The sequence below is a fragment of the Ceratosolen solmsi genome, unplaced genomic scaffold (genome assembly GCF_000503995.2).
Source record: "Ceratosolen solmsi marchali unplaced genomic scaffold, CerSol_1.0 scaffold1, whole genome shotgun sequence".
In the NCBI taxonomy this organism is placed as follows: domain Eukaryota; kingdom Metazoa; phylum Arthropoda; class Insecta; order Hymenoptera; family Agaonidae; genus Ceratosolen; species Ceratosolen solmsi.
The window spans coordinates 7,415,739-7,433,237 of NW_011948415.1; the positions used below are offsets into that span (position 1 = coordinate 7,415,739).

Consider the following 17,499-nt stretch of genomic DNA (forward strand, 5'->3'; position numbering starts at 1 on the left):
ATATTTTATGCTCTGAAACTACAATAATTACTATTCAGTAGATATGTCGTATTACATTACTAATTTTTTTTTAAAATAACAAAACTCATGAGTTATGCTCAAACGGATTCTTAAATCAAAATACAATCTATATATATATATAATATTAACAAAGAAAAATTAATTTATGTAAATACATAAAAATATAAATGAATATGAATTTATAAATATGGAAAAAATAAAAAAATATAAAAAATATAAATGACTTTTTATCGTATGTTATGTTCGATTTTGGTAAATAATCAGCTTAATGTTTTCTATAAATGATTTTATATTAATTTCGTAAAGGGATTTTATACTCTTCAAGTACACTATCTTATTTTGCTATTATATTATTAATATCTATCTATATTATGGAAAACATTATCGTTAAATCGCAAAAATTTTGAATTGAAAGATTTACTTGTACTTAAATATATTCTTAATAGAATTTATATTAGTTCGACGTGATTAAAGATTAAAATCAATTATTTTGAAAATATGTTACATCTTTACATCAGATAAAAAATATTTGACTAAATAATTAACATTTATTACATTCTACGAAATTAATCAATACAATATTATCATGATATTCATAATACTTTAGATAAATTATTCAAATATTATTCTCAATAAATTTCTTTCTTGTTTTACTATATTTTGCTATATGAATTTTGGTAGATTTTTGTAATAAAGCTTTTGTGGCTTTATTATTAATTGAATAATTTGAATTGAAAATGTTTATTTATTAAGGTGTACTTTATATATGTATATACATATTTTTTACAATGTTATGTAATTTTTCGGAAAATAATGTTTGGATTTTATATTTATAGATGTAGTAATAAGTTAATAACAAAGAGTAGGACAATAGTGATCATGAAGGTGATGATAAGTCTCCATTAAAATTAATCAAAGAAGTTATTGAATTTTCCTCGTGCATCAAACAAACTCCTACGAAAGCTCACGTCTTACATAGAGAATTCGGAGCACGCTTTGTTAAAATCTGGAGTTTCCGAGTACAATAGATAATGAAACGTGCTCACAGAATTCGTTATCCAGGCATGGATCCTTGTATATTGCAATTGTCAAAGTTTATTATCTAATTGTTTATTTTGTAGTATAAAAGTGAAATCATTAGAGATAAAAAAAGGGTAGTGAAGAAGGGAGGGATTGACGGGGGAGAGTGAGGGTGACAGAGAGAGAGAGAGAGAGAGAGAGAGAGAGAGAACAATCATAAGATATGTAGTAAGAATGTATGAGAGAGTGAGAATATTGTATGTGGCTGAATGTCTTAATTTAATATAGAAATAGGAAAAGCTAGTCAAATAGATTGAAAAAGTAAGAAGAGGAGGAGAGTTAAATACATATATAGACAGAAAGTGAGAGAGAGAGAGAGAGAGAGAGAGAGAGAATATGAGACGGAAAGAAAAAGAAGAGTACTAAATTTTACTAAGCTATAGTTTGTCGTGCGAGTGAATAAATTAAGCAAAGAAAAGTGGAGAATATTCCTCTAAAGATAATTTTGCTGGCTAAGCACAAATTTTTGCCAAAGAAAACAAATAAATAATTCGTGCCAGGGACATTTTCATTCAACTTGGCCCACCTTTCTCTAGTACACGAGCCGCTAAACCCGCGCTTTTGCTCTTTTCTTCGTTGTTTTTCTCTCTCTCTCTCTCTCTTTCTCTCTCTCTCACCCTGCCTTTTTCCTATTTATTTTGTTTATTTCTCGTTATTTGTACCTTGTGGAGTCTGGACCATCCGCCCTTTCTGACTCACTTTTATCTGAAAATCGTACCTCTTCGTTTGCGGAAACACGAGGCCTTATCATTTCTTGATTTATATCTGAAGTTGTTCGCTATGTTACAACACCTCTTCTTCTACAAGATGTTTTTTGAAACCTACTTTTTTCTTGTTTTGATTTAATTTAATCTTTTAATTGTTCAGTTTTTTTTGTTTTTCTATGAATCTACAGCTCGTCTTCTCAACACTGTTATATGCATTACTCAAATTCATTTGCAAACATTTTTTCTTACGCTCGATGTACAAAAACATTCTTGCCAATCATCAAAAAATTATAATAATTATCAACTGTAAAAAACAAATAGTCGATAAAGTATAGAATATACTTAAAATTTAAAAAATGAATATATTTATACTTCATCAATATTAATTGATGATTGGAATACATATGAAGAAATAAACTGTAATTTAGAAGAATTTATTTGAAAGAAGAATAGATTTGATGCAATAAATTAATATTATTATAGATTATACAAACGTTATTATAAAATTTTTATTTTATAAGCTTTGAAATTTATATAAAATAGATGCTTATATATATATAAATATTTACTAATACTTTACAACTAAACAAACTATTATTTATGTATTCTTATAAATTATTTTATTAAAACATACATTTATTTCACTTTTTAAATATTATAAGTTTTTTGTATAAATTTGACCAATGGAATATTGATGTGTAAATTTAAAAATAATTAAAAATTCTTAAAAAATAATTGATAATAAATTAGAAAAAATGTGTAGATTGTAACAGAACATGAATAGATGTGAATTGATTTATTATTTAAATGAATTATTCTTGAATATTATTAAAGTGATGCTATTTATATTCGTTTCATCATGTAGTTTCAGTAGAATTTTAGTGGAAATTTTTTTATAAAAATATATGAAACATTACTACGTGTATAAAAAACATTATTTCAATTATTTAATATAATTATTATTGAATTTTTCTGTAATTTAAGTAATTACTATTCTTAAAATATTGTACTTTAATGTAATACGTTTAATTTAAATGTTTACAACTGCATATAATTTTAATATTTATAATGACATTTACTGCAGGTTGAATATTTGTTAACAAATAGGTTTAATGTAAAAAATAGCTTTGTTTTTCTACAATATTTTTTAAATGGCTTGAAATTTATGTTATTTATAATTTAATTATATTAGATTTATGTTGAAATCCATTGCCAGAGTTTTGAAGATTTTTTTATTGGACGAATCATCATAAGTAGAGTTAACAAGGTTTCACTTATACATTCAATCATTCAATAAATTATTATATTATTCGTAATGTATGCATTAGTTAAAAATACTTTTTTTTATTATCAGTTAAAATATCTTTTTATTATATTATGCTTGTGAATAGTATTCTGTGACTTAAGTAACAAAATGTCAAATTTTTGAAAAATATACATTTATATATATATATATATATATATATATATATACCTCATTAGTTTTACATCAAGTTCTTATTACAAATTGATAAAAAAAATGTAAATCTATTATTGGCTACGTTATACGATCAAAAAATTCAATTTAAAATGCATAATTTAATTAGAAATCTGTAAATATTTCATTTTTATAGAACGTATAGAAATTTTTAATTGGCATTGTTGAAAATGCGGTTAAATAGAAATATGGATCGTATCGGTGAAATGATTTTAGATATATATATATATATATATATAAATATATATAAAATATTTTGCAAACACTGAATTGATTGACTACTGCACTAATAGCCTAATAAGCTTATATCAGAGTTATGAATAAGACGAGTAGTAAATGTTGTTTTGATTAAAGTGAACATTGCTTTTTTACGATTTTAAAAATTAGTTCTAATTCTCGATTGATAGGCGATGTTGGCAGGGAAGCAATGTAAAAAGAGAAGATACAGATAGTAGAGGAGATGTAGAAAAAGATAGACGAGACATAGCATCTAAAGCTATGTCAAAATGAGAAATGTCTCTTTGGCGAAAGCACCTGACATCCGCATTACCTGGGCCGAGCTTAGAGATATGTGTGGTAGACATGTGCCAACGTAGCGAATACTTCGATGAAGTATAGAGAAGGAAGAGGATGAAAGTGAGGTGTAAGGGGGGCGGGATGAGAGAGGAAGGGGATAGAAGAGGTGACTGAAAGTCGAAATCGGATCGAAAAACGTCGTAGTTGGCACGTGAGAAGACGCTGCGAAAGAACTTTTAAAGCGAGTTGTTCGGGCTTGTTATGATAAATGTGTAAGGAGGTGCTCATAGCCTCTTTGGACCGGGACATCGAGTTATACGCTTGATTGAATATGTAAATCCTCCCCTACTTACAAGCTCTAAGCTAAGGCTCCTACGGCGAGAAAGACAGGGGAGTGATAAAGGGGTGATTCGGGAAAGAAAAGAAAGAGAAAACGAACAGTTCTCGTGAGGGGTTTCGAGCAGAATTAAGACACGTTCGCGAAAGCTAGAGCCGGACAAACGAACGCTTACCGAAAGGATGAAGACGACGACGAAGACGGCGACGACGAGTGACGAATAAAATATTTATTGCTCTGATTTTTTTTTCTGTCACTTTCTCTGGCCTCTAATGCCTCTTTCCAACACCAACAGAACCGCCCCTTTCTCTTGCTTCGTAGAAACCTTGTATTTTTTGCTTATCACTCTGCAGATAACTCGGCTTACTTTTTTAAAGTTATTTTATTAGTATTCTCTCTTATTCGTCATTTCTTATTTATATTCTCATTTTATCTGATCTTCTATTTAGGTTATACCGCATCTTTACCACATCTATATATTCTGTCTTTATAACGTTTTCTCTTATCTCCTAACTGTATAAAAATTCAACTGTTCATAATATCTAAGACTACTTATGATTATGATTTTTAATTAAAAAATATCTCATAGTGGTATTTTCGTTTAACTAGCAACAAGCTTACTGCTTTCCAATCGTATGTGACAATGTAATGTGGCCAATGACACATATCTTTAGCTTTAATTACTTTTAGTATTGTCTTAGCCTGCAGTCTTTCAAACATTGTATTTGCTTTTAATTCTCAACACTGTTTTATATCGTTTATCTTTCTGATTGTCGATTAGTTTCATTTCACCCTTTCTATTTGTTCAAACGCGTCATTAACTCGTCGCAATTTGTTAATCATCGTCTTTAAATCTATAAAGGTAATAATTATTTAATACACTTTTGTATTGAAAATTGAAAATAAATGATTGTTTCTTAAAAATTGACATTTATAAAGAGCATAGTTTCATATATTATTCATAAGGTTTTTTATTAATATAAAATTTTTATATACATTTTTCAGAGTTAATATTTATAGCTAGAAATGAAAAAGTAAAATATTGATTTACACCTTCTTTATATAACTTTATAGGATTTTTTTTAATAGGTAAAACAAGTTGCATATTTCTTTGGATTTTCGAGAAAAAAATGGCAAAGTCTAAACAACTTTCTTAAAAAGATAGATATACTTTCAAGTATTATAAAGTATTGTAGAAGCATTTTATACATCTAAAGAGGATTATTTTCCGAACCTTCGTATAAGACTTTATAAACTTCATTCGAATCTTAAATAGAGGTTTTCAATGTTACACATTTTTTGAAATCTTATTATCGGGTTTTATTAAAATAGCGGTACAGTAATAATAAACATTTTATATTTGATGTTAAATAAATTAATTTCAAAATCTAGTGGAAGTGATAAATGTATTTGTATATATATATATATATATATATATATATATTTATAAATAAGTGTAATTTGTACAATTGTCATACAATATTATAACACAAACCTTCTAGAGCCTTTCAAATGCATTGAATATTAATTATGTGATAACAATATTCAGCTTTCTAGACCATTTATATTTTATGTCGATTGTCCAAGCTCACATGTGGTTAAGCGATTTTAATACTAGAAAATAGATTGAAATAGTTGTAGCCGAACATACGCAGAATAATTTTTATCTAGCGTCAGAAATATTTGATAATAATAAATCCATTTGCTTCGCTGATTCGAATAATTCCGTTGGTCGTTAAGTGGGCGCAGCTTTCGCTAGATCGCTTACTCGATCATTACACAGATAATTTGCATATTGCATTGATAGTGTAAGAGGAGCTGTGGCGCTTCTGTTAGTGCTGTAACTTGCTTTCCTCATTCCGTTCTTCGCTCTCGTTGATATTACGCGCCTTGGAGGCAGCCGATAATCCGCAGCTATGAGAAGTCTGTGTGCGCGAGGGCCAATGGCCAAGTTTCGCTTGCTCATTCCTTCATATTCGCGAGTCTCTATGTGTGCGAGCGGTCTGCTTGCATCGCCGTCGTACATATATTATCCGATTAGTCGGGGCGCGAGTCGCGAACAAGTACCGGCATCCTTATATGCTATAAGAGAGCCTGACTCACCCTGGCACCCGAATAAATTTTCTCTTACCATGGAGTCTCGGTTGCGGACAAACTTCGGGAGATAGGCGAAAACAAAGAGCAGCTATGAGAGTTTAAACCCATTTACCATTGATTCGTGCAATGTTATTACAATTACGTTTGTAGGCTGCGCTTCCTTTTCATGCATTACACACGTATTACTAGATTTACGGCTCAATTTTCAATTAAATTATATCTGGGATTTTCAATTTTTTGTTCTTTTTCTCTTTCTTTTTATAAAAAACTCTTATCCTCATATTTTAAATTAAATCAAATAAATTGCTTTGTTATAAAATCAAGTATTGTAATTAGAGAGTAAAAAATAATACAATAATTTGTATTTGAAAATATTTTATCATCAGTTAATTTCTATCAAATATTAGAAGTCACTAATAATATTAAATTATTTAAATCTTGATAGCATATAATATTATTTCAATATTATCAACGTTCATTATAAAAGTAGAATACAATATAATTGTAAAGGAAACGTTTATATATATATATATATATATATATATATATATATATATATATATAATTTATGTAATAAAATATTTTTGTAATATTTATAATTATATCAATTCCAAGATTGTTAAGTTAAAATATCATTTACGTTTTTTATGAAATTTGAGCTAAGTTTTAAAAAATAATGAATTTGAATGTAAAAAATAAATATAGTTGTTGATAATAGATGCAAAATTTAATTTTAAAATGCTATAACTGCGTGTTTAGTTAATATTATCGAAAAATAAATTGTATATTCTCAAAGACATAATTAACATAATTTATGAGTCAATTGAATATAAAGAAGATAAAAAATTGAATGTAAACGGAATTTTATGAATTATGAATGTTATTGTAAAATAAAAAATCCTTTTCTCATATTATCATTATATTTATTATTATATATTATATATCATATATATAATATAATGTATTAGTTATATGCTTTCGTACAATGTTTACAAAATCATTTATAATAATAGCTATTACATGGAAATACTTTGTTGCAAATATTAAAATTAGAGATTTAATATAATTATTGATAATTATCGCAGCAGCTTGTCTCGCCTCCGTTGTTCCATGATTTCGTTTAAAAGTCTCTCATCCGCAGATAAGTGACGTCCTGCGCCGCCGAAATCAAATCTCCCAGACATGCCGATATTTTTTCCTAATTTCTGATGTGGTACATGCTCAAGTCCGCCACTCAATGCCACATTGCCGTGATCATTTTCATAAATTTTTTTTTCGAATCCAGCACTTGTGGATACGGGCCGGCCATTAACTATTATTGAATGCACGCCCACATTTCCATTATCCCTGCGGATTCGTAGCTGCCAAAAAGAAGAGCAAAACACATTCATTGACAGTTATATCTTTATTGTCTCATTGTCATTAATTGTTACGACTAGATATACAATAGATTTTCTTTGCTGTTCAAATATTCAATCAACAATGAAATTAATCTACTCGATTCAAGCAATTGATGATACTTACGGGTGGTATGGGTTTTGGTCTTGGTACTATCGGTCTATTTGGGGGTCTATATGGGCGAAATGGGGAAGAACCTGAATGTCTTCTCGCATGAACATTTGTTGCGGTGAAAACAACTAACATTCCAAGTATAATTGTGAAATATTTCATTTTGCCCGTCTGTGAAAATTAATTATTTGTTTTTTATTTATATTTATTAGTGATATATTTGAAGTGATTACAATATTTTGATAGTCACTATTTAAAGCATTGCAATAATTATTCATCGTAAATGATATATGAAAAAAAAAAGAAAAAATATATCTTTAAAAATCAATTGTTCATTTGAATGTTATAAATTATGTTATTGACACATATTTTTGTTTTATTATATAAAATTTAATTTTTATATTTATAGGATAATAGTAATTTTAATGGTTTTAAGATTTATCATTATAAAATCTTATTTCTAAAGTAAATTTTAAAATATAACTGTATTTATATTTATTAAAAGAAGCTTACATACTTATTTTTCACTGGTAAAAGACTAGGTAATTCCAAAGTCGGATTGATTCTAATGAGAAGCGAGTGATGTGCAAGTTTATATACCGATTTGATGTTCGTGTAAATCAAATATATTTATCAAATATATGCAAAAATTTGAAATAGAATTGGGAATAACAAAACTTTATTTAAGTCACTTAAATCACTAAACAAGGAAATTCTCATGAAACGTATAATGCGCGTCACTGATAATCCTACACGATTGGAATTCACAAACTTCAGAAATATTTTAAAATGTTATCTAAAAATTTAATAGTAATAACAATGTCATTTAAGAAGTTTTATTTTTATTTAGATGGATTCATAAATAATAACTCGAGTAAATAATAAAATCTGAGTCGAATGTTGTAAGTAATCTTGCGTATTAATTAAAATTTATTACGATAAATTATAATTTTATTATTTTAACAATCAAATTATAATAATATATAATATAATATATAACTAAAGTGCATACTTTTCAGATTTTAAAACTATTGATATATGGAAATGTGAGACCTTTTGTATTATAAACTATCTTGAACATATATGTTGATTTACATTTCATAATACTTTTTCCATTTGCTTCTTCAATTACATTTGTGTATTACTAAGTAATATGCACAGAAAGATAAAAATAACTAAATTCCAATTAATGAAATTTTTTAACACTAAATATACTATATTCACTGTATATTGAGAATGAGAACTGTTATTTGAGTATATAAATGTAAACCAAGATTTATTATATATATATAGTTCTGTATAAATGTACCCCCCCCAACACCCACACACCCACACCCACACACACATATGTATATATATATTATATAATAAGTATAGAATTATATAATAAACAATATTATTTTTTATAATAAAATGACATATTTTTGATTAGTATATATGTAACGCATATTATTAATAATAAAGATAATTAATAATAAAAAGTATAGAAATAGTGTTATTTTTGTTCATTTTTTATCAAATGATAAATTAATTTATCATCTTCGAATTAGGATAAATTAAAATGGTTGAAATTATAATTATACTCCATTAATGATTTACAAATACAGAAGAGTGGAAATAAAGTAAAATAAGTAAAAATAAATGTATATTATTGGTGAGTTAGGCACTTGTCTTTTATAATTTTATAAGCTATGTAGTTTTTATATGAAAATAATAGATTCATAATTGCAAAGCAATTTTTCTTTCGTCCAAGAAAAAATGCATTGTTTCTGAAATGCATTATTTCATTTTGAAAAAAGTTAATTGTAACTAGAATCCTATTGTTATTTTTCGACCTTAATTGATCACATGACGTGTACAAGAAACGTTCAGGTCGTGTATGAAATTTCTGCTGCAGAATATTTCAGTTATTTTAATTTGTATTAAACTGCGAAATTATTTAACAATTATATTATCATTCTATTTTATGTTTGCGTAATATTATGTTTCACAATATTGTACTCTACTATTTCATTCTTTGTTAAGAACTTTTAAAATAGATACAAATTTAGATATAAATTCTAGCAATTAGTATTTCAAAATTAATCAACAATTACTAATAATTATATCACGGGTATATCTAATGTTAGAAGTAATTAAAAAATGCATACGATCAAAAATGATTATGAGAGTTATTTTTATATTATTAATTATATGATAATTTTAGATTTTATACTCATAAGTATGATGGAAAATTCGAAAAACTATTTAATTATAAAGGCAATTTAATTACAAAAATAAAAAGTACTGATTATCAATAATTTTATATATTATTTTTACACCTACATTTTAATAAAATTATACTACTATATCAATAAGATTACTTATATAGATATAAAGAGAGTGAAGGATATAATTTAAATAATAGTTTCCTTAATATTATAATTATATTGATGTTGATTATTCATAAGCCTTTAAAAGCGCAGAATATACATAAAATCTTCTAATTTTATAGATTCGATTAATATAATGTATGTAATTATAGTTAAATTATTTATATTTATATTGAATTATTAGTAGATATATAGTTATAACGAAATATTTTTTATTTTATTTACATGAAGTATATTAGAATTTCTAAATAAATAATATTGGTAATTATAATTTGTTGTCACTAAAATAAGTAATTAATATCTGAAAGTAAGAATATTATAGGAAAAATCCGCTGAGAATACATTTGATTACGTTTGTTTTTCTAGCTACAGGAAAGCTGGAAACTTCATCGAACGGTCTTTAGCTTAATACTCTAATAAACTTTATTGAGTTGCGGAACAATTCCAGAAGAAGCTCGAGGCTGTGATAGAAAAAGAAGTTTATTTTATTGTGCAACTATACTATCGCATTGAATATATTAAATAATGTGATTGTTATTTAATGAGAAAACTGTTTTTATTTAATATCGACATTCAACATGTATATAATGTTCATACGATATTATAGTAAAATTTACTCTTGAATTATTCATAATTTTTACAGAGTTGTGTAATTTTCAAATTTATGGTGTTATTTACAATTTATTAGTTTTGTTTTTATGATTAAAATCCCGTTCACTGGTTTCATTAACCGATAATTTATTCATTTAATATTAATTTGATGTTACGTTTTATCCCACTTCACTTTCGACAAGGATAATTTTTCTTATCTGAACTGATACGGACGCAATACCGCGCAGTTGTGGTGTTTACAAGTTTGGCGTATTGGTCAGTTTCAATATCTATGTATAGCGTGAGCATAATGTTCTGTTACGGATGTGCATTCGCCTTCCATTTGCGTGATGTGAATATTTCCATGTAGAGGATAATACTTGTAACAGAGTGAAGCAATGCCTGAGTGAATAACGTAAGGTTGTGGTTAGAGAGCTTCATGTACCTCCTTACCGATTGGCTATCGGCAATGTATCAATAGTTTGTGTTTTAGGATGGAAGTATAACAGGGATAAGGTTCGCTGTTAGTCCGTGTGGTTTCAATATGGGTTCTTGTAGTTGTTCAAAGAAAGAATCTTATGGTCAGTGTAGCTGTAGTTTCGTCGTCTCTTGGGTTGGATTTTAAATTTTCGCAAGTAAGTAGATTATCTACATCTTGTCTCTATTTTATTTCTGAAAATTGACTCAAAAACGTTTCAAGTGATGTTTAAAATTATATACTAATTATTTTATTATTAATATTATAATTACAATACATTTACTAATAATAAGTTCATTCTAAATAATTATTTTGGTAATTTAATTTTTTTTAATTTAACGTAGTTACTTAATTCCCAGTAATAATTTATTATTTATTTAACATATAAAGAATATTAGTCAAATAAAATAAGCATTCGATTTTTTAATAATTATGATTGCGTAGTGGAGTTATTATTATGATTCTTAAAATAGTATTTATCAGGAAATTTATTTAAATACGCTTAAGTAAGCTCTCCTTTCTTCTAATAATATATTTCATTACTTATTACAATATTTTTTTAATTTTTTGATTAACTTTCTTTGGAAAGTCACATATAAATATATTTTATGTATATATTTATATATATATATTAATTATTTTAAATAATTATTCATCATGTTTTGTTATTCACAATTGATAACATTCATGAAAGATAAATATTTTTGGCGTGAAAAAGTTTGATTTAATGAATAGCTTTGTAGTTAAATTGGTATTAAATCAAGATTATTTTTAAGGTATTCCAAGTATTATATTTGTATTTTAAATTATCATACTATTATTATTTTAACTATAATACTACACATGTAACACTATTTTCTCACATTTTTGAATAATTTAAGATTACATTTTTAAAAAAAATTGAATTGAATTCGAGTAGAAATACGTATGATATAAAAAATAATATACTTTAATTTTTTATTTTATTAATACTATATATAGTCTAATAACACAACAATCTATATTGCTTCAATGCTATTAAATAAGTAAATTTCATTTATGCTAATATAATATAATATAATATAAAAGTTTAATTATTCGATATTAAATAAATCTTTATGATAAAAGATTCATTGAAAATGAGATAATAACTAGTTAAGGATTAGATTAGTAATTCAAAGTAAATTTGCTCTTGATATAGTGAAAATAGTTGTAATAAATACTTGTATAAATTCAGTATGCACTAAAATTCTATTACTAGTGTAGATATCACTATGTTTATTGAATATATTTGAATTTCGTAGATACTTGGTATAGTCCTACAAGATCTTGTGAATATATATTTAAAATTTACTAATTTTAATACTAATTTTAATAATAATAATAATTATTAATACTAGTTTAATATAATAATGTGAATTTACATCCACAAATAATATATAGAAGATGCGTAGTTTAACAAAAATATAAATATGAAACAGGATACTACTACAGTTATTTACTATATAGTTTAATTTAATTTTTTTTTCATTCTTCAATTCTACAGTGTGATAATCTTATATATATCTTATAACTTTTAATAGTAAATAATTTTATAATTAAATAAATACCTCATCTATTAAATTATGAATAATAAAATAATTATACTAATCGTTATTTATGAGCTCATATCTGTAGATATCATCAATAATATAATTTAAGATATTAAATAAATAAAACATGTGTTATTTTTATTTTATTTTTATAATGCTTTTAATATTTAATAACAATTTCAATAGCTATAGTATATCCTTAGTATATAATTATTATTATTTTAATTCTTATTCTGATAATAATTGAATTCTGAAAGTACATCTTTATTTTAAAAATCATTATCCTTGGAAGTTTCTATTAATTTAAATATTTATATTTTTCTAATGGACTTACGAGCGCATTTAGAGCATATTTTGAATAATAGTAGAAAATTTGTTAAAAATAATCCATATTGATGACTTTAATTATTAATTTCAAAACTTTTTCCGATGTCTTTAGTATAAAAGCTGTAGATAAAAATTATCATTAAAAAAATGTATATATTCAACGAATTATAAGTATTGATTGAATAACTAATTAATTTAGCTGTCTAATCATAAATTCAATAATCACAATTACACAATATACATATGTTTCCGTTGAGATAATAGAGTAATTAAAAATATTAAATATTTTTATATTATTTATCTGTTACTTATATACAATTTGATTATGATTCTTTTTTCATAAGAATTTTTTGTTCAAAATGTTTATTAAACATAATGAATTGACAATTATATTATTCATATTAAATAAAATAACCAAAATTCCATCATAAATATAATAGAATTTAATAAATTATATTTACATATTCATAATGTCAAGAAATTAAAATAAAATGTTTCTTTTATTGAATTTATTTATAAAATCGTAAAGCATTCGATTGCACAGTACAATTTCTCCATATGGTCTACAAAAATTTTGCATTTTTTTAATTTAACGAATGAAATTATTTCTATGTAGGTGGTTTGTCATCACTAAGTAATTAGTTTATTAAATTTTAAATTGTTTAGTGTTTATATTAGATTATTTAATAATACTTTTGATGTGTTCTCCACTATAAAATAATTGAAATGATATTTTTATTTAATTACAAAGTATATAACGAATATTTTTAATTAATATTCTTTCCATAAAATTGATACGTTACAAGATATTGTTAATTAGCTAAAAAATTCTGTATTTTTCATTAATTCTTAAATATGTACTATTTATATGTTTTTTATTCCGGAAGCTATTAATACTAATGTTTTTATTTTAATACAATCCTATTAATAAATAATCTTGTATTAATATGCAATCAATATTTCATTGGCTACGTATTAATAGGCATTCTATAAAATCATGTAATTTCGATATAATTTTAATTACTTACTTTCCTTAAGTTAGCTATAATTTTATTTTGATACATCTTTAAATAATTGCATATAATTTTCAGTGTATTTTGAAATTTGGTGAATATAATATTGTTATAATATTTGTATATTATTCTTTACATTATAATAGGGAAAAGTTGATGAGTTTCCTGCATATTTTACTTATTTGATTTGATTGAAACCAAAATATATCACAATATACCTAATTTTTCTTTTTCTTTACTTTTATAATTTATTCAACAATACATTTTTGTAATTAAGTAATATATTTTTGACGCTGGTCCTATTACATTTACAATCAAAGATTCTTTTATTAAAATTATTTTATAATTTTCATAATTTTAAGAGTAGTTTAAAAGATGAAAATATTTCCCTTTATAAATCATCATGAAATTCATTAAGACTAAGACTCTTTAATATTAATTAGATTGCATTAAACTGTGTGTATCTATGGGCGCGTGTCTCTATGTATGTACGTCTCTATGTGTAGGTGTGTGAGATACTTATAAAAAGAGCGTACAAAAGGTAGATTGCATGTGATATACGCAGACTATTTAAATCTCGTTATGTGAGTATGTCAGTGTCTTATAGTGGAGCTATATCGAATGGCAAGGAAGTATATAGAAATTTAGAGCCCAATAATAATATCTTGTGTTCATTTCATTTTATATAAATCATGCTTGTTTCAATTACCTTTGTTGATTTTTTACATATTTTCACATTATTAATAGATAATAATGAATAGTACGTTGAAAAAAAAAAGAAATGTATTAATTTAGAAGATTGTTTCTTTCATATTTTCCATTCATTTAATTCAACGGGTGATTGTATTAATTAATATTTTGTTACGATATATTAGTATATTAATTGGGTAGGCTACTGCCAATTTCTCGTATTCCTATAAAATCTTTTATTTTCGAATACCATATTTTGGTGATCCATTTTTAGTAATATTTATAATAAATATTGCTAATTATTAGAAAAAAGTAGCATAATTATTATTAGTAGTATAATTATTATTTTATAATTTTGATATAAGTATATTTGCCATGAACTCAGTTTGTGTAGAAAGTGGCTAAATTAATATATCCATGTTCATCTAAGATCATCAAATGCAATTTCAGAAAATTATAATTTATCATTGCATTTCTAGTAATATGCATAATTTTAAAATATGTATATTTAATATTCATATTCTAATTTTATTCTTTCTTTTACAGACGGCAATTATAAAGTTCAACACTTTTCTGAGAAATATAATTTTATCTTTCAGGCTTACTTACTTTATTCTTCGTAAATCTTTAATCAACTTTTGTCCTTGGGATACAGTAAAATATGTACATTAATTTAAAGTAATTTTGTATATTTTAATTCCTATGTAAGAATAATATAAATATTTCATTTATGTAAAAATATCTATTATATTAAGTTTATACTACGAGCATTGATAAAAATTACATGTTATTTATAAAAAGTTTGGATACATTAAATTTTTTTTTGAATTTAATAAAAATAACATTCTAGTAAAATTATATGCATATACAAAAAGTATATCGAAATAGAAGTGGTAAATTTATGTCGCCGTAGTACATGTGTGTTTGTGCATTAGATTCAAGTAGAGCTACTAAAATTTGTTTTTATACATTAATCGCTACCTTTCTAGTCTTAATACGTATTCTTGTATTTTAATATAAATTCAAGTATTTTACTATAAAATTCTCTATTATGTTAGGGAACAAGGTATGCAGTGGTATCTACATGTGTCGATTTATGATAAAAAGATTATTTTCAGCAAATCGAATAAAAGTTATAGTAATGCCTCTTTTCACTGTTGAAGTCTTTTGAATGCAACTCTCGATTTATCACTACAAGACTACAAATTGAATTATTGTTGCGGGAAGAAAAAAGAAGAAACGACAGTCCTTTCTTATCTAATTTAAATGCAAAGGCAACAGGCGAAAAAGTGAATATAGGAAAGACTAGGTACGTACTAAACTATAAAAGTCTGCGTTTTAAACGTTAGATTAAAACTTTAAATTACCATCGTTCTTAACTTGAAAATTTTCTTACATATAGTGTATAACGGATTCGTCATAGATGTACTGAAAATATATATGTTGTTAAATTACTAATTGATCCAGTGATTCATGCCTTTTCGTTTGTTTATATTATGCTGATAGTTAAATGTCTTTTGAGTTAAATGGATTTCAATGTATGAGTGATATTTTTAACGAAGTCAAGTTCTATAAAACTTCGTTTATTAATTAATAAAAAGTTGATGAGAGTGGTAGAATATGAACATAAAAACGTTGAAAGTTCAAATTTTCTAATAAATTTTTTTATGGTTAATTTTCATTTAAAGGAACTTTATGAGTAAATAACTCATTGAATCTTATATGAAAAGTGCACGAAATATCGAGAAAAATGTTGATAAGTCGAAAAAGATGAATCTTGAAATAGAAGTAAAATAGAAGTTCATTTTTAAATGGAATAATATTGATGTGAGCATTAAAGTTTTTTCTTTTATGAATTTTATTTTGTTAAGTGATTTTAGATTCTAAAATTTGACAGATCACTCGAATAAATATTTTATAGTCTATACAATGTTTTTAAATTCGATTTTTTAAAATATTATATTTAATAAATTAATTTTAACAAATACATAAATTATCTATTGCGATAAATGTTAATTGTTGAACTAGATCACAAATATTTTTTGAGAGTTAGTATTTCTTCTGTTAAAAATCAAATTCGTTATTTTGCAAGTTTTTATATTTTTTATATAATGAATAAATACGGAAAAAGTCGTTTGACAGTATACACATACATGTTTTATTATTCTTAATAAACTAATTAGCTATAGGTATTGTGTTTAAATAATTTTTATACATTTACTGATAAACATTATAAAAATAATCTTTATCGTAATTCTTTATGCATAAATTTTAATTCTAGGAATAAAGAAAATATAAATTTATATTATTTTTATAAATTTATTTATAACTTTTGTATATTTATTTTTGAAAAGTAATGAAGTATTACATGGTAAGCTTATTTTCTTATTTAATTAAAAAGGAAAATTATAATCAATTAGAGTCACTTGATTTTCTACGAATATTTAGAAATTTAAGAAATTATTAGTTTTATTAGATTTTCTTCGTTTGAGAGAAGAAAAGAATATTTAATGATTTGATCACTATTTTTTGTTTTCTTCTTCTCTCATTCTCTCTTTCTCTCTCTCTCTCTTTCTCTATACCTAATAACTATGAAGATTGATCATTTTGGATTTGGAGCTGTATTTTCTTATATATAAAATGATAATATTATATTTTCTTACATGTAAATATAGTTCCTTATTATTTAAAAATAAATAAAGAATGTGCATCT

General features: G+C 24.6%; 1 protein-coding gene across 1 annotated transcript; it reads right to left on the minus strand.

The window, feature by feature from the left end:
- Positions 1–7,239: 7,239 nt before the first annotated feature.
- On the minus strand, positions 7,240–7,921 carry LOC105368712 (uncharacterized). The gene is made up of 2 exons (XM_011507792.1): positions 7,760–7,921; positions 7,240–7,596 (listed from the first exon to the last, which is right to left on the minus strand). Exons 1-2 carry the CDS (start codon positions 7,904–7,906, stop codon positions 7,312–7,314), a joined length of 432 nt encoding a protein of 143 aa, XP_011506094.1. The 5' UTR covers positions 7,907–7,921; the 3' UTR covers positions 7,240–7,311.
- Positions 7,922–17,499: the final 9,578 nt, after the last annotated feature.